Below are 24,960 nucleotides of genomic sequence, written 5' to 3'. Positions count from 1 at the left end.
TCCCACACTAATATTACCAGACAGGTGTGCCAGAGGGGTTGAGACCGTTCTTGGGGTTGAGAGGCAAGGTGCAGAATCGAACATTTATCAGCAGCTCCTTCGGGGGTAGTGCTACACCAGTATAATATATACATGCAGTATATATATATATATATATATATATATATATATCATAGGTGCCAACATTGTAAAAAAAATTTTAGGGACACTTTTTTTGGCTGTGGGTGGAGCCTTATTATAATTAGGGGGTGGGGCATGCGTTTGTAGGTGGCATAGGGTAAAAGTAAAAATGCGGCACGCAGAGCGCGGCGCGGCGAAAGATGGGCGTGGTTTAGCAAAATAGTGGGCGTGTCTTAAATGGGCGTGACTTAAATGGGGTGTGGTTAGCGTCTGAGATGAACAAGGGATGGAGGGAGAGGGATGGAGGGAGAGGGAGGGAGGGATGGAGGGACAGCAGCCCCAGATCCTACACAACAATAGAAATGTGTATTCCAGAAAGTTTAACAGTCAGCAGATAAAGATACTCCAAACACCTGGTGTTAGCACTTCAATCATCCCGGCACCATGGTTGTTATGGTGTCAGGATGATTGAAGTGCATTATTTCTATTATTACATTGTAATATAAAATGAAATCATTCAACTCTCCATAATGCCGAATCAGTGGGATCCCTGAGCGTGTCACCTGCCACGTCGCCTGCCACCAGCTGTCCGTCCTTTCATCAGGTGCCCCCAGCAGAGTCCGTCCTTGCATCAGGTGCCCCCCCTTGCATCTGGTTTCCCCAGAGGTGCCCCCCTTGCATCAGGTTTCCCCAGCGGAGCCCCCCTTACATAAGGTTTCCCCAGAGGAGCCCCCCTTACATCAGGTTTCCCCAGCAGAGCCCCCCCTTACATCAGGGTTCCCCAGCGGAGCCCCCCTTACATCAGGTTTCCCCAGCGGAGCCCCCCCTTACATCAGGTTTCCCCAGCGGAGCCCTCCCTTACAACAGGTTTCCTAGTAGGTCTCCACCGGCCGCATGTTTACAATGGAATGGGGCGGAGGGTGGTGGGAGCGAAGCGGGGCGGGGGGTAGGCGTTGTGGGGCGGAGGGTGGTCAGCGACACAGGGGCTCCGTCTAGACAGAGAGGAGGGGGTGGCTGTAGGGGGGGCGGCACGCAGAGAGGAGAGGGGGGGCGGCTGACAGAGAGGAGAGGGGGCGGCTGGAGGGGGGGGCGGCTGACAGAGAGGAGAGGGGTGGCGACTGACAGAGAGGAGGGGGGCGGCTGGAGGGGGGGCGGCTGACAGAGAGGAGAGGGGGGCGGCTGGAGGGGGGCGGCACACAGAGAGGAGAGGGGGGGCTGGAGGGGGGGCAGCTGACAGAGAGGAGAGGGGGCGGCTGGAGGGGGGGCGGCTGACAGAGAGGAGGGGGGGTGGCTGGAGGGGGGTCGGCTGACAGAGAGGAGAGGGGGGGCGGCTGGAGAGGGGGGGCTGACAGAGAGGAGAGGGGGGTCGGCTGGAGGGGGGGCGGCTGGAGGGGGGGCGGCTGACAGAGAGGAGGGGGGGCGGCTGGAGGGGGGTCGGCTGACAGAGAGGAGAGGGGGGGCGGCTGGAGAGGGGGGCTGACAGAGAGGAGGGGGGGTGGCTGGAGGGGGGGCGGCTGACAGAGAGGAGAGGGGGGGCGGCTGACAGAGAGGAGGGGGGGCAGCTGACAGAGAGGAGAGGGGGCGGCTGGAGGGGGGTGGCTGACAGAGAGGAGAGGGGGGCACCTAACAGAGCAGATGAGAGACACACAGTGCTATAGGACACTCCGGGAGCATGCAGGGCTGGCGTGATTACTCACAGACACAGTCCAGCCCTGCATCCACATGTGACCCGCTCCTCAAATCACGTCCTCCTCTGTCCCGCACATGCCGCTGCGCTCTGTGTTTTAGCCGAGCTTAGCATGAATGGGCAGCGGTGGGTGTCCTGTGATTGGCCGAGCAGGTCGCTCGGCCAATCACAGTATACCCACCGCTGCCCATTCATGCTAAGCTCGGCTCAAACACAGAGTGCAGCGGCATGGATTTTGACAGGAACGGTCTTTTGGAAAATGGCGGCCGGCGGACCTTTACCAAAAAAAAAAAATCGTGAAAAAAAAGGGATTTCCCAGGACATTTGCAGGGAAACCCTAAAATCAGGAAAAGGGTCTAAATCCCATGAATGTCCCAGGAAATTTGGGACTATTGGCAACTATGATATATATATATATATATGTATATATATATATAATGTATATACACACACACACAAGCTATGGACTTCCATAGTAAACTATTAAACATAGGAGCACTTGCCAATTAATCCCTTCTGGCCTGGATTTATTTATCAGCAGCTTTTTTTATGGACAGGTCATGTGGTCTCCAATTTTTTCTTTCTTCCTCTTCTCAACTCCTCCTTCTGGGTTTTTTGCCTCAACAGGAAGTGCAAACACACTGCAGTACACACTGATTTAAGAGCTTTAGATATGACTCTGAAGAGGGGCATGTTGAATCTCTGCAATGTCACCACTACATCCTCAAAAAAAAAAAGCAAGGGTTGCCACTCTGCAGCATGCTGACATGGGAAAGGCTTATCTAAGGAGGCTGTGGCTGTGTTATGCCCTGTACATACTGTAATGGAAATTTGTAAGTTCTGTATATAATTGTATTCTATTTTGTATGTATTGCACACTGCCCTCACTGTGCACACGGCACTAATAATGTTTTCAGTAAATGTTTACATTCTTTTGAGTCCTGATTAGAATAAGCCTGCCTATGTAACGCCCCTTGTTACCATAAACGTACAATTGTAATATTAATGTGATACCTACGTAATCATGTGCATAAAAACCTTCAATTGCGTCATAATAAAGCAGAACAGTAATTTGGAAAGATGCTGAGCGTATCTTTTGTGTCTGTTCCCTACTGCAGTAGTTATTATTAATTTGGAACCACTAATCAATATGAGGATAGGAGTTGCCTATCATCAATTCAACCGAGTCAGCATGGCGAGCTTTGCCTTAGGAGGTGATTCCAGGTGACCCTGAGTATCCGAAACGAGGAGCTTGAGACGATCCGGGAATTTCTGATAATCAGCCGGCTGAGGTAAGCCTTTTGCTTACATTTGAGTTATCAGACTTCCTTGATCGGTAAGGCATTTTCGGGACAAAGGGTACCTATTTTACTCCCCTTAATCGAACTGTATTGATTGGTGGTTATATGTTATGTTGTCCCTGTCTATTGTCCATCGGAGTGTTATAGATAAGAAAGGGAAGAATAGTGCTGTTCACAGGTATATGTAGTAAATCTGCTAGATAAAGTAGTTTAGAGGCAAGAGGGTATAGGCACACGTAGAGAAGAGAGAAGACTGGCCAGTCATTATGGGCATTAAATTAAGTAAGGGAATGAAGGGTAAGAGACCCTCAAAAATGCCCAGCGCAAGAGGAGCGCTATATATGAACCAAAGGTGCGGTTCCGCCTATACTGAGCCCCTAGATTAATGGTTAGAGTGGACAGGGATCCACAATGGGTAACTGGTTTACCAAGGTCCACAGGGACTAAGAATCATGCAGAGTAAACAGCTAGAGAAACAGCTATCTATGTGAGCAGGATGGATCAAGGGTGACATTAACACTAGACAGAAAGGGACATTTTCATGTTAAGTTGTGGGATGAATTTGGGGTCAGGCACTACAACTATTAGAGTCAGAAACAGAGAAATGAGAGGTAAAACAGAATACTTTATATGTTGTCAGAGAGAGAAGATGGGATGAGCACTCTGGCTGCCTGTCTGATCATAGAAGCTAGATATAAAAGATATCTGAACAAAATAAAGAAAGTAGAATTTAGACAGGAAAATATTAATGAGAGTTAAAAGAAATTGAGAGAATGATATGCATGTGTTGTGTACAAATGGGAAAAATGTAAGCGATTTTAGAGAGATATTGCTGTATGTGTGTGCGAATGCTGGGACCTTTAGTTCTATTGCTTGTGTGTGTCATGTACGCAGATGTTACCCCCTCCTTTGTGCTCTCCTGAAAGAATGTGGTCAGTGATAAGCTGGAAGGACACCATGCCAATTTCTGTTTTTTAGACAAAACATTTATAACAAAATGTGCCGAGTTAACGAATCTAATGGTAAACAATGTGATCACAATTATTTTGAATCTGTTTTCCAAACATGGTAAAATGAAGGTTACATTTAACCGTGTATTACACAAATTGAATATCCTTTGATAGTGGAAACAGTGCATTTAAAAAAGGGAAATTAAGTAAAATTAAGTAATAATGAGTATTAATTTCTAATATGAGTTTAACAATTTTATTAATAATATAGATTTATTGAAAATGGTTTAGACAACCTTTGGTTGGAAATGAAGTCGAAGTTAATGGGGAAATTTGTAATGAATGAGATTAGTTTAGATTAAGATAGCAATTTTGTAATTTTACATTTATACAATAAGCCCTTATTGAGAGAAAAAAAGATTAAGATGAGGTTGTTATTTGGAATACAGCTGCCATAATATTTAACAAAGCCAAGATGGATGGAATACATAAGAAGTTTTTCTACAAAAATGAAATTTCAAGGTTCTTGATAATAACTTGATGTCAGTCCATGATGTGAGAGTTGTTATAAATAAAATTTAAATATAACAGACCCATCACATCAAGTCCACACACCCTGTTAGGATAGATGTCACCTGCAGCCAGTTGTTTTATAGTTTTTGATGCTTTCTGGTCCATCATACAGATTCTTGGTCCTTTTGTTTTTATTTATTTTTATTTTTGAAATCCAAAGCAGAATGTGTGGATTGTGAAATGATGTGCCCCTTTTTCTTGTAAGTACAGTGGTATAAGCAGAAGAATATTTTGGATTTATGGGCATCTCTCCATGACCGCAGGGTATTGTTATCATTTATTATAATATTGCCAGGAAAAAGTTGTCTTTTGAAACATGAGACTGGAGTTCTTACACAAATAGCGTGATAGAAAACAAGCCATTGTAATATATTTATGCAAGCTGGACTCAGTAATGAAGGGTTCATCCCGATATATCAGAGCTGCAGCTTTTATGCAAAGGTGCTATTAGACAAAGTTAGATATTGTTTTGGTCAAACATTTAATTTTTAATGGTCCGACATTCTGTGCAGCAAATATACAGCTAACTAAATGTTTGTTTAATGAAAGGTTTAAAATATGAGTTTGTTTATGTACAAATCTAACAATGAAAAATGCGTACATTTATTCAAAAGAAAGGAAAAGACACATGTGTTAAATTGATGGTGTAGGAATCAGCTGCTGTGAGCCCAGTGCGGGACACACTCCCTGAAGACCCAGATATTTAATTTTTTGTAGATTTGAGTATGCAGTTTATCACCCAGAAGGATACTCTGTATTCAAAGTCATTGGATCCTTTTTCCCCAGCTCAAGAAACAGAGCTCCATGTTTTAGCAAAGCCTGTGAGCTGTAAAAAGAGTGTATATTTATATAGATAGTCGAGATATAGAGAGCTTTTGGTTCCATTTAAAGGGCCAGAAGTTTGTTTTTACTTCGGCAGGTAAACCAATAAAGCATGCTAAGTTAATTTGATCGGCTGTTTTCAGCCTTCCAGGTTCTTGCTGAGGTAGCCATATTAACTTTCACACATGGAAGCAGACCAGGTGACTAAGGATGCTGCATTTACAGCCCCGGACACTTGATGGGTCTGTGCAACCCACAGATTCCACCCTAGTTCTGGCCCAGTATAGCTGGGATTAATAATTCAACTTTAAGGACCCCAGAACGAGAAGAACAAGTGGTCCACAGGGGGCAACTTCTTATGAAACAGGACTTTGGAAAAGGTGATCATTTATGTCTGCCAGCCACTCTTTTCCCTTCAGCTTGACACATGGACCGTGTCATGAGTCACAAGCAGTTATGGCTGCCTTAGTAAATGAGCATGGGATAGAGCCAGGGTTCTCCACAGTTGTTTTTATAACATACCACTTCTTGTTTTACCTGTTACCAAAGGTGTTACCAAAAGCTGAACATCCCTCCCAGAGATTACAAAAAGATATATCCAGATGCCCAAGTTAGGATCTTCCGAGTATGCATTTTGTCTGTATGGACATGTTTTTTGGATGTCCAGTGGCAAATGCTACTGCAAAGGCCACAGTAAAAAGTGTTATCAGAAGTAGTTTGTAAGTACAGAGTGCCAGGGAGTACAGAGAGTAACAGAGGAAATCATTTTTTATAGGAGAGTCCTTACTAGAAGTTTTGAGGTTTTATTTTTACACCCCCTACTGTCTACAATGTATCAGACAAAGTAGAGTAAGAAACTAGAAAACTTTTGCCTGAATGTTTTCTTATATTTTATGAAGCCCCTAAGGGGGATGTTGGACTCTCTCCCTATGGGATTTGGTTTGGGAGTGTGTTACTCACTTGCTTATATTTTGTCTCAGCAGCTGAAGTCCTTCATTCGGATCTCATAGAGAATGTTGCTGATCTTTTAAGGTTTTTGACAAACTCATTTATGTGTTTTCTCCCCAATTCCAGATCCTAAAAGTTTGGAAGGATCTAAAACTAAAGCCAGGTGACTTGTGGATTTTTAAGAGACATTTATATATAAGGAAATGTTTGGAGACTCAATACAGCATCTATTTCATGTACAGTTTTTGCAAAACTTGAAGGAAAAGTCACCTGGATCCACACCAGACACTGCAAAAATGACTAAATTAAAGAAATCTCTGTGTTTGATTTGTTTCCCTCTTGTGATCACAGTCTAGGGTACTTTTTGATTCAATTACTTTAATTGTAAGGGATATATATATTTGAAAAATAGTTTAGCCATGTTGAAGTCATATTTGTCTTTTGTACGTCTTCCATTTTATGTAGAATTGTCTGTGTTTACATATGCTGATAAGTCAGCATGTCAACAATTAAGCTAGAAGGCCATTCTGGCCACAGGAGTGTACAGCCAGTACTCTGTAAATATGTCTTATCAATCATTTGTTTTTCACAATGAAAAGTCATTTGGTAATGAAAAAGTTGCTCAGCTATTATTATTTTCTCCACAATGGAGTTTTTTGCCTCTTTGGCCAGGACTACCTCCACCTAAGCGTGTGGAGGTTCCAGGTTGAAGGTGATAGCAGGTATGGTTAGTGATCAAAATATTGATCAAAAGAGGGGAGACTGTAATGGAAATTTGTAAGTTCTGTATATAATTGTATTCTATTTTGTATGTATTGCACACTGCCCTCACTGTGCACACGGCACTAATAATGTTTTCAGTAAATGTTTACATTCTTTCGAGTCCTGATTAGAATAAGCCTGCCTATGTAACGCCCCTTGTTACCATAAACGTACAATTGTAATATTAATGTGATACCTACGTAATCATGTGCATAAAAACCTTCAATTGCGTCATAATAAAGCAGAACAGTAATTTGGAAAGATGCTGAGCGTATCTTTTGTGTCTGTTCCCTACTGCAGTAGTTATTATTAATTTGGAACCACTAATCAATATGAGGATAGGAGTTGCCTATCATCAATTCAACCGTTGCCACTCTGCAGCATGCTGACATGGGAAAGGCTTATCTAAGGAGGCTGTGGCTGTGTTATGCCCTGTACATACTTTCAGACATTCCGACAACAAAATCCATGGATTTTTTCTGACGGATGTTGGCTCAAACTTGTCTTGCATACACACGGTCGCACAAAGTTGTCAGAAAATCCGATCCTTCTGAACGCGGTGACGTAAAACACATACGTCGGGACTATAAACGGGGCAGTAGCTAATAGCTTTCATCTCTTAACTTATTCTGAGCATGCATCGGATTTGTGTACACACAATCGGAATTTAACCGATCAAATTTTGTTGTCGGAAAATTTTATATCCTGCTCTCAAACTTTGTGTGTTGGAAATTCTGACAGAAAAAGTCCAATGGAGCCCACACACGTTCGGAATTTCCGACAACACAATCTGATCTCACTTTTTCCATCAGAAAATCCGACTGTGTGTATAGGGCTTTAGAGAGAAAGCGAACTATAAGACATTTAACACCTTTTGTTTTGAATGCCCTGGTATGTGTTTAGTTGATTTAAACTGAGGGTTTAGTTGGATTTTTGAAAACAATACTGAATTAAATTACAGAGGTGCACATATTCTGTTTGCAGGCAAAAATTTTCTTTCATAATAATATAACAACAACAGCATTATAGTAGTTATCATCGGGGCTCATATTCTTATTAATTTACTTAACCTCTTCACGCCGGCTGTGCGCATATATGCGGTCTCTCGGTGGATGGGCCTTAACACCTCATATATGCATACCAAATAATAGAAACCACAGCTGCGTGCTGACGTTACAATATACGAGTGATCAAAATGAAATTAAATACTGTGCATAATATAAATCAACAATTCATAAATAAATCAACAATTCATATCATATCATAAAGTGCTAAAATGTTCATTCAATTCATATAATAAAGTGCTTGTAGTGCCCATTCAAATTAGTCCACACATATAACCCAATCCGTTGTGCTTCAGAAAGTGCTATGTGCTGTACACTTCAAAAATATCAAGTGCTCTGTGTGCAAGTCACCTCTCCGTGCTCTCCTCCCTATGCGTACACACTCACCAAACGTTATGCTCGCTTTGCTTATATCCACAGCCGTTTTTAACTTGGTAAACTCCATTGTGTTTCACCGGATTAGAACTAATATGCTAGGTTTTCATTTGCCCATAATCTTCATTCAAGACGAAACGCATTGGACAGGGCTTACTGACATCACTTCCATCCACCATCTTCTGGTCTGTGGAATGCAGTTGGTTGCTGGGTGCTATATGTTGGAACCACTGCACCATTACACATTTATTTTCCCCTAACATGCACGCATCACAGCATTACCTAGAGGAGTACTGCTGGTGGATTCAACTTGAATGAAGATTATGGGCATATGAAAGCGAGGATATTAGTTCTGATCCGGTGAAACACAGCAAAGATTACCAGGGAAAGAATGGCTGTGGATATATGCAGAGCGAGCATAACATCTTGGGTCTGATGAGTGTGTAGGCATAAGGAGGGGAGCACGGAGAGGTGACTTGCACACAGAGCACTTGATATTTTTGAAGTTTTGAAGTCTACAGTACATAGCACTTTCTGGAGCACAATGGATTGGGTTTTATGTGTGGACTGATTTGAATGGACACTTTATTATACGAATTGAATGAACATTTTAGCACTTTATAATATATGAATTGTTTGTTTAAGAATTGTTGATTTATAATATGCACAGTATTTGGTTGAATTTTGATCACTCGTATATTGTAGCGCCAGCACACACATGTGGTTTCTATATTTGGATTACTCTTGATCAGTAGTCATTGTGCAGGCAGCCACACCTAACTTTAACCCTTAGCGCAGAGCCTATCACATACCATATATTATGCATACCAAAATGTAAACACTGCTGTGCTAAGAGCGCGCACCCTGCGCCCTTCTGCCACAGTTACCGGCGGGTAATGGAAAGTTCCTATTTGCTACTTGCGATCGGGGGGCGGCTTTCCAGTCATGAGACCGGTGGTCACATGACCGAAATGCCCACCTCCACCTCCCGGCATCTGAACATCCGAAGGACCAGAAGGCACTGTCGCTAAGGGATTAAAGATGCAACGTTTTAATAGATGTTAAAAACAAGCCTATATGTTGCTTAACTTAACTGGGATGTAAACATAAGTAAGGCCATGTTCATCATTTAAAACAATACACTTAACTACTTGACCCCTGGAAGGTTTTACCCCCTTCATGACCAAGACATTTTTTGCTATACAGCACTGTGCTACTTTAACTGGCAATTGCTCAGTCATGCAACGCTGTACCCAAATTAAATTTATATATATATTTTTCACACAAATAGAGCTTTCTGTTGGTGGTATTTTTTTTTAAATCAAACAGATTCTTTATTAAAAATAAAGATAACATAGTTAAATACAGACAGTCTGGCAGCATTCAGAAAATAAAATAAATTAAAAGTAAAGAGAATACAAAACACGTTCCACAACAGCATTACACCAAGCATTGGCATAAAAAAAAAAGACATAAACCTCTATTATTATATAATCAAGGAGCACAATATTAGCACATTCTTGCCCTGAGTTTAATGTATCCCTGGGTATAACTTTTGAATCAGACCAAAATAACTGGCCACTAGGTAAGTGCAAGACCATATATGATTCATGTTGGGCGACCAGGGCACTTCAGTAGCCGCATCTGTACAAGTTTGGGCGAACTGAGGACAGGGGTATCCAACCATGGTGCCCATAATCGTTCAAATTTTCCAGGGCATCCCCTATGTTGATAAACATACCTTTCAAATATAAGGGTATTTCCCAAATGTGTCACCTGTCACAGACCTAGCCAGAACAGAGGCTGTTGGAGAGGACTGTATGCAAGCCTGTTGCCTTTTGATTATGGGCCCTGGATTTTCAATGGATTCATTCTGTTGGGACACATCCTGTGAGGAGATGCTGGTGTCATCAACCTGTGTTTATGTTAATTGAATGAGCTAATGACATTGTCCTCTATACAATGTAGGAGACGGGACGACTGCTATAACTGTGTGAAGCTCGGTGACCACAAGTCTGGGCGAAAGGTCATGTCTCAGTCATCTAGGCTCTATAAAGGATTAGATAATTAGCTCATGTTAATTAGGTTACGTTTGTATTGTTAGAGTAATCTTCTCCTGTGTATATAAGACTGTATTCTGGTTCTGAATAAAAACAGTCCATGTTAGCAGTGAAGCAAGTGTCGCCTTGTTTTCTGCTCAGAGAGGTTGGAATATCTGATATCTGTATACAGACTGGGAGGAAGTGGTATATGACGGAAGCACTCAAGCGGAGTGTGGGACGTTCCGTGACATTGGTGGCAGCAGTGGGATAGCTTCCTGCAGTCTGGGACATCCAAACTTCCATCTGGATCCAAGGTCCAGATAGCAGGAGAGGAGAGGTACAGATACCAGGAGAGGAGAGGTACAGATACCAGTCGCCATGGATGAGGAATTCAGAAGGAGGTTGCGAGAGATGCAGATACAGCACAGAGGACCAGTATCGGAGCAGGTCCTGCTGGGATGGTGTGATTCTATTCGCTGCAAACTCTGGAAGGAAGCACTAGCCCGTGAGCAGCGACACCAGGGAAAAGTTCTCCCCTCCATCGAGGAAAGGTACTGGTCGCAGTACGGACTGCGGGTGCGGTTTTTGGGAGAAAAACCACACAAGAAGCAGACAGCAGAATTAAGCAGGCTGGTCTGGGCAGAGATAAAGCTGGATGAGAGCTACAGAGCCCTCCGGTGGCATGTATCCCAAGCATGTCCCTGGATAGCGGATGACAGCCCAACGGAAGGCTTAAGCTACGGCGGCTTGGGACTGTTGTTTGTGAAGCTGACAGGGGACCCTAACTTTGGGAGTGATTTGGAGCGGCGGGTGGACGAAATCATGGATTTCAGAGAAGTGCACTGGGCACAGGAAGATTTGGAGTTTCTGGCCGTTCAGGAATGGGAGCTAGAGATCGCCTACAGACGGCTGCTAGACATTGCTCAGTGCCAGGGCTGGGCTCCCTTTGCCTGGGACTATCAGGAAATACCAGCTGACAACCCTGAAATCCTGGCTGAAGAGTCGGCAATGTGGCAGAGCAATAGTGTGCTTTGCCAACCTGCCCCCACAGCTATGGAGGCGGAGGTCTTATGGCGGATGCAGCAAGTGCTGACTGACCTTGATGATCCTGTTTCTGCATGGGATGATCTTGGATGGAGGAATGTGCCTGTCCAGCAGCATGCCAGAGAATCTGCAGTGGGAAATCTGGAGATTGCCATCCCCAAAGCTGAAGTGCTGACAACAGGGCAGAGCTCTGCTAACCTCTGCCCAGCACTGATAACATCTTCTGGGTTCCATGGACAGGAGATGGTGAACCTCCATCCCCAGACACCAGTTGCAGAGACGGGGGATTTGATAGACTTTTCTGCTGAGGAAGAACCATCGGGTGAGCCCCCAGCAGAAGAGTTGGGATTAGGGCCAAACTTCATTGCGCTCTGCTCAGCACTGATGGCATCTTCTGAGTTCCACGGACAGGAGATGGTGAACCTCTATCCACAGACACCAGTTATAGAGGTAGGGGATTTAATAGACTTTTCTGCTGAGGAAGAACAACCTGATGAGCCTCCAGCAGAAGAGCTGCTATTGGGGCCAAACTTCACTGTGCTCTGCCCCGCACCAACAGCAGTATCTGTGGAGTTACAGGGAACTTCCCCAGTTGAAGCACCGGCAACCGGGCAGAGTGCTACCAACCTCTGGCCATCACCTGCAACAACTACAGAGTTCCAGGGAGGTGGGGCAGTCGGCCACCCTCCCCAACAGGTAGCCAGAGCAGATGGTGTGGGGTTTCCAGCAGAAGGGCTGGCAACAGGGCCGAGGACTGCTGGACTCTACCCTCAACTAACAGAGGATGGATTTCTTGTGAAGGTGGATGGGAATTCAGTCTCCACCTGTATACCCCAGGGATGCTGGGCAGTGGGCCCCGATCCCCAACAGCATGACAGAGTGAGCCCAGACACCCTGTCTTCTCTCCAGCGGCAGAAAGGATTCCAGGGAGAAGAGCCAATCCAGGCCTCTCCCCAGCGGCAGATATGTTCTCTGAGAGAGGCATAGGTTGGCTGGGTGAGTAATACTCTGTTTGGAACAATTTGTTTGGGGTACTGTGTGGGTACAGGCAGTAGAGGACTGGAACTATGGACTAACTTCGGAGTCAACCCGTCTGGGGTCTCCTCCTGTGTTAGTCTCCTGCCGAAAGGGGAGAAATGTCACAGACCTAGCCAGAACAGAGGCTGTTGGAGAGGACTGTATGCAAGCCTGTTGCCTTTTGATTATGGGCCGTGGATTTTCAATGGATTCATTCTGTTGGGACACATCCTGTGAGGAGATGCTGGTGTCATCAACCTGTGTTTATGTTAATTGAATGAGCTAATGACATTGTCCTCTATACAATGTAGGAGACGGGACGACTGCTATAACTGTGTGAAGCTCGGTGACCACAAGTCTGGGCGAAAGGTCATGTCTCAGTCACCTAGGCTGTATAAAGGATTAGATAATTAGCTCATGTTAATTAGGTTACGTTTGTGTTGTTAGAGTAATCTTCTCCTGTGTATATAAGACTGTATTCTGGTTCTGAATAAAAACAGTCCATGTTAGCAGTGAAGCAAGTGTCGCCTTGTTTTCTGCTCAGAGAGGTTGGAATATCTGATATCTGTATACAGACTGGGAGGAAGTGGTATATGACGGAAGCACTCAAGCGGAGTGTGGGACGTTCCGTGACATCACCCATAGCTGGTGTGAGGGGGGATCGGAGGACTTCCAGAGCATAAGAATTGTCTTCCGAGCCTGGAAGAGTGCGCATTTAAATGCCACCCGTGTGGGTTCCTCTGGGATAATATCACTTAAAGATAAACTGCAGTCTGCTCACATAATTTGTAATAAAAATAACTTTGCCATTCTGAAGCTCCAACCACTTTGCATATTATTTTATATACAGTATACTGTGATTCTGTACTTGCCAAGTATGCTGCAGAAATCTCCCTACACTTATGCCCCGTACACACGGTCGGATTTTCCGATGGACAATGTCCGATCGGAGCGTGTTGTCGGAAATTCCGACTGTGTGTGGGCACCATCGGACATTTTCCATCGGATTTTCCGACACACAAAGTTGGACAGCAGGAGATAAAATTTTCCGACAACAAAATCCGATCGCGTCAATTCCGACCGTGTGTGGCCTGTTCCGACGCACAAAGTGCCACGCATGCTCAGAAGAAATTCCGACACGGGACAGCTCGTTCTGGTAAACTTAGCGTTCGGAATGGATAAAGCACTTTCGTCACGCTGCAATGTTCAAAATGGTTTAATACAGCGCACTCTCTTCTTCTTTATAATGTGACAAGAATTAAGTCGTTTTGATGCTCATATTCACACACACTTCTCACAAACTTTTTTCGTTACTATTTATCGGGATTCCCTCAATATATTTTGATTTCTCACATCTGACAACCTATTTTTTTTTTTTGTTTTTTTACTTTAATGTAGAATCTTTTTTTGTGTTTCTCTTTTTATTTTTTTTTTTTTTGGTGATTTTGATTTGTACTCCCGAAAATGTTTGTGTGTTTTTTGTGACAAGTTCCCACAACACCATTGATATGTTGTTCTATTTAATCTGTAGGAGGAGATTGTTTGGTGTTGTTGTCCCTTGTTAATTTCACATTGTACTTTAGAAATGTACCTGAATACTCACCAACAAACTGTCCTTTTTGGATGAAAACACACACAGGAGAGTAGAATTTACCTAAAAATATTTTATTAAGGGGTCACAACTATAAACAAAGAGGGAGGCAACGCTGGAGAAACTGCAGAAGTGGGCGAAGCCTTGGACTCCCAGGGCAGACATCAATTATTTAAAAGCAAAATTGGTGGCCTGAGGAGTCCATATCTAAGGGAGTGCAGTCTGGTCCAGAAGTCCCAGAGATCTGGAAAGCAGCAGATGACATCTGTGTCCCCAGGCTGTGGTCATACGAGAGACTGCAGCTTCTGTCAGACCAGACTGAACCCAGGGCAATCACTCTTTGGTCTTCCTTCCACGCTTCCTTCCAGCCTTTGGCTGTGGTGGTGGAGTTGTGGCAGCAGGAGGAGGAGGAGGAGGATGATGGTCCATCTCAATGACATCCGTCTTGGGTGTCAGTTCCCCACTCTCCCCCTTACGAAGGACTTTATAAATCAGGTCCTCAGAAATCTTGCGTTGGCCCTCCTGCATGCCCTGCAATTTGGTGGCAGCCATGCAGGCAAAGGCCTCTTCAGGACTGGGGAAGGCTCTGAGGGACGCCGAAGCCTCCTGGATCAGCCTGTACGCTGAATCCTGCACAGGACTGGGAGTGGCCTTCCTGGCCCTTTTATATGGCAGGCGGAGGGGAGGGACCTGAGACTCAGTCAGGCTGCGACTTGTCCCAGGCTTCTCTTGGCTGACACTTAGCCCCGCCTCCTCCTGGCTGCCACTAATCCCCGCCTCCTCCTGGCTGACACTAATAATCCCCGCCTCCTCCTGACTGCCACATTCCACAGCCTCCTCCTGGCTGAGGTCTTCCTGTGTATGAAAAAGGGACATAGTTTTAGTATTGTTTTCATCAATCACACACAATTTTCACCTCCTGACTGCTGCAAATTCAATGTTAACAAATATAACAGACTATCCTTCTGAGCCCAGCATTTTGCATTCTTGTCCCAATTTTGGGTGCCCACTACTGTCTATTGATATGTAAAACACTTTCAAGCAGCAATTAGTGATCAATAATAACATCTAGTAAACATCATTTATTTATTGACCAGAAATCTGTAGAAGAATGCTATACCTGACTCCAGCTGGGCTCCTCCACTTCTTCCTGGCTGGAAGGCCCAGGTTGGACATCGGAAGCCTCAGCTGGTATGGAAGGAAGCGTGGAAGGAAGAGTGGAGAGGGATTCCCTGACTTCAGTGTGGTCTGACAGAAATCGCAGTCTCTCATAGTACCACAGCCTGGGGACATAAATGTCATCTGCTCCAGCTGCTCCGGATCTCTGGGAATCTGTGACCTTCTTGCGCTCCCTCAGATATGTGCTCCTCAGGCCACCAATTTTAGCTTTTAAATAAGGGATGGTTGCTGTGGGGACCACCGGCTTCACCAACTCCAGCAGTTTCTCCAGCGCTGCCTGCCTCTTCTGTTTGTGGTTATAGTGGGGGTGTATGACCTGCCACAGACAGGGCAGCTCTCTGTACTTGTCAATAAACAGGGGCAGGAAATTGTGGTCGTTGAACCCATCCATTTTCTCTGCAAGACACAACACAAGACAAAGCCTAATGTCAGGCCAAACTCCCCTAATCTTGTTACAATATAGGCTTCAATTTCGAAGCAGTATAGGCCCAAGTTTAGATCCTACCTTCGTTAGCACGATCGGCGTCTCCGATGCTCCTTCCTCCGCTCACAGATCGTACGTAAGACGCGCGCGTTACGATTTATACACACTGCGCATGCGTATAAATCCGCCCGCCCCTGACGTTCTTTCTATTCTATTCCCCGCCCCTTTTTGTTCGGCGCAGTGGAGGAAGAGCACATGGCGGATAGACAGCAGGATCGTGCTAAGTACAGCAACGAGGAGGAGGGGGAGGAAAGGCCGGAGCCTGAAACGTCCCGATCCAGAAGGAGATTAAAGGACTCAAATATGTCCTTTGGGGAGATGTTGGAAATGGTGGACATCCTGAAGAAGGCCGACTATGATGGAAAGTATGGGCCTTACCCCAACCCCAATGTCCGAAAGGCCAAGATCATGGCGAAAGTGGTCAGGAGTCTGCACCGGAAATTCGGGGTACGACGATCGAAAGATCAGCTCAGGAAGCGGTGGTCGGACCTGAAATTACGAGAACACGAGCAGTACAGAAAGATCCGGAGAGTGCTGCAAAAAAGTAAGTAGTTGTGCTGTGTTCCTATTGTTCTTGTGTTTATTACGTTCGTGCTGCTCCATGTGCTTTTAGGAACTGTTGTACAGTTTAAAATGGCAACTTTCATGTTCATGGGCACATTATTCGTTCGGATCACACATTTTTTTTTCGGACTATAAAATACCATTGTTTAGCCCATATGCATTTGGCCACCATTTTGAGGCCCTATACTTGTCTTCAAAGAATTGGGTTGTGTAGATGGCTTTGTTACTAGAATGAAATGCAAACTAGATTGTGTGTAAGGAGAGGACACTGAGCAGCTGTTTTCACATCTGGACACTGGAGCACTAGTGTGGGACCCCAGAACACCCTTTTTATTAGGGGGGCCACACAGGTGCTCCAGTGTATACTATAGGGGGGTCTCCATCTGTGAAGCTTGTACCAAACAGGTAAAGTATTGCAGCTTGACAAAGGACACTAAAAAAGCTACATCTTGGAACTCTGCTAAAATAGATAATTGTACCCCACTTCCAAGCAATGTTTCATCTTTAGAGTTCTGCCATCAAATATCTGTGTGCTAATTATACCATTTTTGTTTTACATAGGGGAGAAAAGACTCGGAGGACACCCCTCATCCGAGGAGACCAGAGCCCCCCCCCCCCCCCCTCTGGAAGAAGGGGAAATCCCCCCAACACAAGATGAGCAGGAGGAAGAAGACGTGGTGGAACTAGTCACCACAACAGGTGAGTGTCTGCAACCACAGGCTCAGATAAGAGATGGATGGCGGCATTTTTTTTAGACCTAATTTATTTTGGGTTTCCTCTCTTTTTAGGTGATCGTGAGGTTGTGGATCCAGATCCTTTCACATCAGAAAGTGCCCAGATCCTGATCGGGGAGATCATGGGGTGTAATTTACAATTGGAAAACATCCAGCAAAACATCAATGATGTTATTCCAAAATATAAAAACATCATTGATGTTTTGGGGCGAGTTTAAAGCCCCTCAAAATCACTTTCTTCTTTTGTCTGCTACAATGTGCGAAATGTTTTTGTGATTTTTCCCAAAGCCAAATTTGGAAGATGCACACAGTGTGTCAACATGTGCTATCTGCCATCACGGGAGATCAATGGACGCGTTTTGGGGGTGCAACCCCTTCCTCAATAATAAAGTAGCGGTGAGGAAGGGCTTTCTCCCCCAAAACACGTCCCTTGATCCCCCGTGATGGCAGCTAGCACATGTTGACATTGGGAAATTTGTGTGCATCTTCCAAATTTGGCTTTTCCTGGGGTGATTTCACCCCATCTGAACGCAATATCAAACACAGTTCCTAAATGCTCATGCCTGATATTGCCTTCAAGTTCTACCAAATGTGAACTTTGTAAGATCAAGATTTGTGTCTTTCTTGTGGGTTTTACACAGGCCTGTTTTCTATAAAATGCACATTTTGATTTTGGATAATGACACCACAAAAATTGTTATACAACAAACATGTTGGTTTGTCAGAAAAACCTTTGGTAAATGCACATGTGATTGTGCTGGTATTAAAAAGATTGTTCATCAAGAATGTGTGGATTATTGTCTCAACGCTACAACACTTTTGGGGTGATGTAATTGTTGTTTGATGAGAAAATGGGGGTAATTTCCTAAGGGCAAATCCACTTTGCACTACAAGTGCAGTTTCAGTGCAGTTGCAAGTGCACTTGTAGTGAAAAGTGTCTTTGCATTTAGTAAATAACAGCCAACAGTGCTTTGTATAAGGTTACACAATCACGACATTTTCTGCACTCCACACATTTCTGTCAGGGTCAGCTAAAACAAACACAAGCAGTAAATGTCCACAAAGAAGAGCCTGGGGGGAGATGCCTGTCGAGAACTTGAGGTCCTGCAGACTTCTCCCTGTGGCCAAATACCACAAGGTAGCGACCAACCTCTGCTCCGGAGTGATGGCTTGCCTCATGCAGGTATCCTGCCTGCTGATATAGGGGGTCAGCGAAGCCAACAAACGGTGAAATACGGGGTCCGTCATCCTGAGAAAGTTCCTGAAATCATCAGGATTATTCTCACAGATCTCACGGAGCAAAGGCATATGACAGAACTGGTCACGCTGAAGCAACCAATTCTTGGTCCATGAACTCCTCCCCACCCTGTTCATGGACTGGACTTGTGTCAAGGTCAGGACCCCAACACCAAGCCCCCGCACAGCACGAACTGTACGAGGAGTACGCATACGAAACATGGCTAGAAAACGGTCGGCTGCTCAGAACGAAGTAACAGAACGCACTGAAGAACAGCAAGGCCTGTGAAGAGCGACCTGAAAAACAGCAACGAGCGGACAAGATCGCACAGAAAACTCCGATACGAACTGACTGCACGCACTGAAGAGCAAATACAAACCCACAAGCACAAACTGAACGGCAGAAAACGATCTGAAAGCCACGAGTCTGAAAAAGCGCGAATCGTCTCTCACCAAACTTTTACTAACACGAGATTAGCAAAAGGAGCCCAAAGGGTGCCGCGCTTGGTTCTGAACCGGCCTTTTCTAGTCTCGTCGTACGTGGTGTACGTGACCGCGTGGTTGTCGATCGGAAATTCCGACAACTTTGTGCGACCGTGTGTAGGCAAAACAAGTTTGAGCCAACATCCGTCGGAAAAAATCCTAGGATTTTGTTGTCGGAATGTCCGAACAAAGTCCGACCGTGTGTACGGGGCATAAGTCTGGCTGCAACCATTTTAACTGTGGGCAGCTGAAGCTGTTGCCTGTTCATTTCCTGGATTTACACAGACACACAGAGGCACATCTGCAGCTTTCATTGGCCCTTTTATGATTCATCCCCCCTCCCTTCCTGGCAAACTCTCACAAGAGAGAGAAAGAGCCGTGCATGATGTCATAAGCCTAGGCTAATGACCAGACAAGAAACAGGAAGTGGGCTGTATAAGGTATTTACTTACAGAAAAAAATGTTTTACTATCCAAAGTTAAAACAACAAGGGCAGAAGATTTAATAGATGGAAAGTTGAAAAAATGACTGAAGGTCCGCTTTAAGATGCCCAACAAACCACATTTAGGCTCCAGGGGTACCGAGTTTGGAACACCCTACCCAGGACCGCCATCCAAAAACAGTGTAGTTTGGGATACCTCCAGAGGAGATGAATCAGGTCACCCTTGTCCCGTTTGCACCTGTAACCGAGAGAGTCTGCCAGTATGCCCATGCTGCGAAGGCAAGCAGGAGTGTAATGGGATCTCAAAACAATATAAAGCTGGGATAGTTTTTGTGAGGAAATTAGAGAGCTAGTAACCACCACCTGCAAGTTCCCACTGGTGACCCGAAAGCTGACCAAGTTCCCCCTCCCTTTTCCCACAGACCTTGGAGGGGTAGCTATCCAGATAAGTACTCAATAACATACTGTAACGCTGGGAAATAAGGCCCTTAGCATGGGTAACTGAAGAAATTAATTGCAAAATCGGAGTTGGCGATAAGGTCCACACATTCTTTACTCCCTGAGCCCAAATGGCATGTTGTAATTATAGGTAGTAGAACTTCAGGTATGAGGGAAAGGAGAACCTCTTCTGAGCAGGGGGGGGGGGGGGAGGTCCCGTGCAGAAAAATATGGGTCAAATGAGTCACCCCAAACCTCTTCTATCTGTTACCCTGGGACAGCTTGCCCAATTCCTTATTAGATCCATCATCCCAGATAGGGCTATATGCAGTGAACCCCTCCACCCGCTGCAGCTGCTTTGATTTCTACCAAATTTTATGTAGGAGATTATATATGGGAAAATGTCTGTGTGGTTTGGCAAATAGACCTGCTTCCAAGCCTTCTGGGATGGAATCCATGCCAGTTCAGTAGAGCATAGGGCAAGCAGCTGATGGTGGTAAATGAGGGGGGCTAGTACAAGGTATGGAAAACATCCCCGCAAGGTGCTGCAACTGAGCCTCCACGTAGGGATTAGGTAGCACCAAACCTCCCTGATCCCTTGGGTTTTGCAATTGCTCTAGTTTAATTCTGGGGGTATGATTATTCCAAATCAGGGATCTAAAAATAGAATTGACTATTCTGAAGGTTTTCAGAGGGATCACCACTGGCGAATTATGCAGTGGATAGAGCAATTGGGGCATTCAAATAATTTTAAAGAAATTAGTTCTACCAGTTACTGACAGCCGCAGCTTACTCCTGGTATTCACCCTATCCCTAAGCTTGGAAAGGGTGTATGTTAAGGGGACAATAGTTAAGCAGGTTAGGAGCAACGTAGACCCCCAGATATTTAAATGAGGATATGGTGGGAATGGGACAGTTTGTTGAGGCTGTCTAGCCTGTTCTGCCCTCCAATAGTAAAAATGCAGATTTTGTCGAATTGATAGTTAGACCGGAAAAATATCTGAACCTGGATATTGTGTCCATGACGGCTGCCAGAGACGTAGTGGTATCACCCAGAAAGAGCAACATGTCATCTGTTGGTGGTATTTAATCACCACTAAGTTTTTATTTTTTGCTGGATAAACTCAAAAAATACAGAAAATTTAGAAAAAAAAACATGTTTCCTAGTTTCGGTTATAAATAATCTTTCTTCATAAATGTAGGGCGAAGTGTAGTCTGCCAAATTCTGTGGTAAAAATATCCCAAATTGGTATATATTATTTAGTCTGTAGGAAAGTCATAGAGTCTACAAACTATGGTGTATATATATATATATATATATATATATATATATATATATATATATATTTGAAAATTGGTCAATCCTGATGTACTGATGGCCTAGCTCACATCTTGAGGCCCTAAGATGCCAACACAGTACAAATACCACCCAAATGACCCCTTTTTTGAAAGTAGACAACCCAAAGTATTTAGTAAGAGGCATGGCAAGTGGTCTGAAGTTGTAATTGTTTTTCACAATTTCTTGGAAAATTAAGAAATTAAATATTTTTTTTTCACAATTTTACATCTGGATTGTAAGTGGGCCCTCTTAATATTATTATTATTATACAGGATTTATATACACCAACAGTTTGTGCACCGCTTAACAAAATGAAGGCAGACACTACAGTTACAATACAATTTGGTACAAGTATTCCTCCCGTATTGAATTTTATTGTAACTGTACTGTCTATACTGTCTGCCCTCATGTTGTAAAGCACTGTGCAAACTGTTGGCACTATATAAATCCTGTATAATAATAATGTCACCAGTGCAGTACAGCTTCATCATATGACTGGTGTGGTGATGATCAGGCACACTGACTAGTGACAGTATGCAAAAAAAAAAAATCCTTTTGTTTCTCTCATCTGAGTAGTTCAGAGTCACCATAGTGACCCTTTACTACTTTGGGAGGGGGGGGGGAGTGATTGCTTGTTACAGCGATGATCACTGAAATGGAAACCATTTCAACTGTCTTAAATGGCTTTTATTCATTACTCATTGTTTACCATTGTGATGCTGTGATTGGTCACAGGTATCACATAATACAGGGTGCTGTAATTGGCCCTATTACCATGTGATCACCAGTGACTAATCACAGACCACACACCGCAGCAAACAATGATGTAATTAATAGATTCCATTCATGACTGCTGTTCACTAGGTGTCATGTGATTACATAGCGATCATGTGGTATCTGGGTCACTCACAGCAGCTTAATACTGAGCACCGCAGATCACGCCACTGCAAACCCCCAGGAGGGGCGCTAGTGCATGGGAGCGGAGCAACATACAGGTCACAGTGCCTGCTCAAGTCTCCAGCCAGCAGTAAAATTGTTAAAATCTCATAGTTTGTATTCGGAAACCTTCTGCATTCCATCTGTATTTTACTATGGAAAGCTGATGATAATATTCTGTTTTTGACATTACAATCCAAAACAACTGTGCTGAACAGATAAATACAATGTACCTCATCATACTGATCTTCCATTTCCTCTGCTTCCTGTTCAGGGCTGGCTCGCCCTTCTTTATGATTTTCCACAGTTGAGCTTGGCTGGCGAACAGGAATACAGTTATAACTCTCATTCGCAGGTTGGACTTGTGACTGCCTTTGAAAGTCTGAGATAGTCCAGTTGAGACTTGAACCATTTCTTAAGGACTTCAGAAACCAGCTAGAGGCCTACATTAACATATTAAAAAGAAGACCATGCTGGAATCAGTGGCATGTAAGAAAAAACTCTTTTTGTAAAACATCTGAGTTGTCCTTAAATATTTAAACTTGAACACTTCAAATATGTAAATTTTATATGTACTAAAGGCATATAGTCAAATTTGTATTAGTATCCAAACCAAAGGCTCTTATTGTGCTAAGAACAGTGATAGTCATCATACCTGTTCTAGAGTCTCTGACTCTTGTACAACCACAGATTTGGCTCTAATGTTTGAGCATTCATACAACTGAATCATCCATGCATAAACTGCTGGTGTTCTGTCCATTCAGTAGGTGTGTGACGTTTCATAGGTAGGGAAGATCCAGTACTGCAGACATGCGTATATGTGATCTAAAAATTACATTTATACATACCTTTTTGCAGATGTTTTCTGGCCAGGTCACGTGACGTCCTGGAGTCCTCGTGCTCTCCTCACACAGGGGGTGCTAGATGGTACTTAATATTGTTGTTATGACATTAGCACTGCTCTCTGTATTATTGTACTGTGAGCCCAGACCAACATGGTGATACGTGCCCATTAGATGACAGCTTATGCTTACAGGAAGTGAATTGAATGACAACTAGCATCATTCAATCCTGAGGAGGAGTGCAATCTAGTGGACCAGTGGACATTCTGTGGGGTACAAAGATGATATGCGTATTGTAGTGTAAGCTGCTATGGTAATTAAACATAAGATGGACAACTGATTTCAAAATATCCTTTAAAAGCTAAAGTTGTAGTTTCATAAGACAAGTTGACACAGTCGTAAATCCTAGTACTGATCCCACCATATACCTGCCTCAAGAGAAATACAAAGACGTCCTTAGGCATATTTCTTAAAATACCAGTTGCCTGAGTACTTCACGATCCAATGCCCTCTAAATCACTGACCATTATCCACCAAAAGAGGTTGTAAATCCTCGTGTTTTTTTCATCTTAATGCCTCCTATGCATTAAGGTGAAAAAACACCTGGCAGTCACCAGCCCCCCAGCCCCCCCATTTTACTTACCTTAGTCCTGGAATTTCACCTGGTGGAGACGCACTCTTCCTTTGCCCAGGGTTCTCAACTCTTGATAGGATAGATTGATAGCAGCGCAGCCATTGGCTCCCACTGCTGTCAATCAAATCCAATGACACGGGAGTCGGGGGGCAGTGCAGAATCCGGCATTCGTGTCTGGATGCAAATGCTGAACTCGGGAGCGCACCCGCAAGGTAACCCCCCCGGGACAACGCTTCTGAGGGGGTTATCTGATAAGAGAAGGAGCCACGAGAGCCACCGAGGGACCCCAGAAGTCGGTGTTTGGGCCACTCTGTGAAAAACGAACTGCACAGTGGAGGTAAGTATGATATGTTTGTTATTTAAAAAAAAAAAAAAAAAAACGCAAACCTTTACAATCACTTTAAGCCCCGAGCCTCTGAGATTTGGTGTTTACAAGTTAAAAACATTTTTTTTTTTGCTAGAAAATTACTTAGAACCCCCAAACATTATATATATATTTTCTAACACCTTGGAGAATAAAATGGCGGTCGTTGCAATACTTTCTGTCACACCGTATTTGCGCAGCGGTTTTACAAGCGCACTTTTTTTGGAAAAAATACACTTTTTTGAATTAAAAAATAAGAAAAAAGTAAAGTTAGCCCAATTTTTTTTATATTGTGAAAGATAATGTTATGCCAAGTATTGCGCCCACTCGTGGAATGACGACAAACTTTTACTCTTAAAAATCTCCATAGGTGATGTTTAAAAAAATTCTACAGGTTGCATGTTTTGAGTTACAGAGGAGGTCTAGGGCTAGAATTATTGCTCTCGCTCTAACGATTGTGGCGATACCTCACATGTGTGGTTTGAACTCTGTTTTCATATGTGGGCGCTGCTCACGTATGCGTTTGCTTCTGCACGCGAGCTCGGCGGGATGGAGCACGTTTAAAACATTTTTTTCTTCTTATTTATTTTACCTTTAGTTTTTTTTTTTTTTTTACACTGTTCTTTAAAAAAAAAAAATTGTGTCACTTTTATTCTTATTACAAGGAATGTAAACATCCCTTGTAATAGAAAAAAAGGATGACAGGACCTCTTGAATATGAGACCTGGGGCCAAAAAGACCTCAGATCTCATATTTACACTAAAATGCAATAAAAAAAGAGTTGCTTTAAGAGCTATGGGAGGAAGTGACGTCGCTTCCGCCCTGCAATGGTATGGAGATGGGTGGGGGCCATCTTCCCCTCACTCATCTCCATACCACAGACATGACAGGACCCGATCACCTCCACCGCTGCTGGCGGCTCCGATAAGCGGCGGAGGGCACCAGAGCCCATAAAAGTGGTCTCGCGGCACATCCAGATCCTGCTTTCA

The 24,960-nt window shown here is 44.0% G+C and overlaps 1 protein-coding gene across 1 annotated transcript in view; it reads right to left on the bottom strand.

Annotated features, from left to right (window-relative positions):
• LOC141141236 (uncharacterized) overlaps window positions 1–22,861 on the bottom strand; it is a 119,552-nt gene extending 96,691 nt beyond the window's left edge. The window contains exons 1-2 of the mRNA XM_073628920.1: window positions 22,787–22,861; window positions 22,365–22,574 (exon numbers count right to left, since the gene is read on the bottom strand). Coding sequence (XP_073485021.1) covers window positions 22,365–22,574; window positions 22,787–22,861 — 285 coding nt within the window. The remainder of the gene's footprint in view (window positions 1–22,364; window positions 22,575–22,786) is intronic.
• Between the last annotated feature and the right edge of the window lie 2,099 nt (window positions 22,862–24,960).

Source organism: Aquarana catesbeiana, linkage group LG04 (genome assembly GCF_042186555.1).
Source record: "Aquarana catesbeiana isolate 2022-GZ linkage group LG04, ASM4218655v1, whole genome shotgun sequence".
In the NCBI taxonomy this organism is placed as follows: Eukaryota; Metazoa; Chordata; class Amphibia; order Anura; family Ranidae; genus Aquarana; species Aquarana catesbeiana.
The sequence above is the reverse complement of the archived record's forward strand: the minus strand, read 5'-3'. Positions and strand labels throughout refer to the sequence as shown.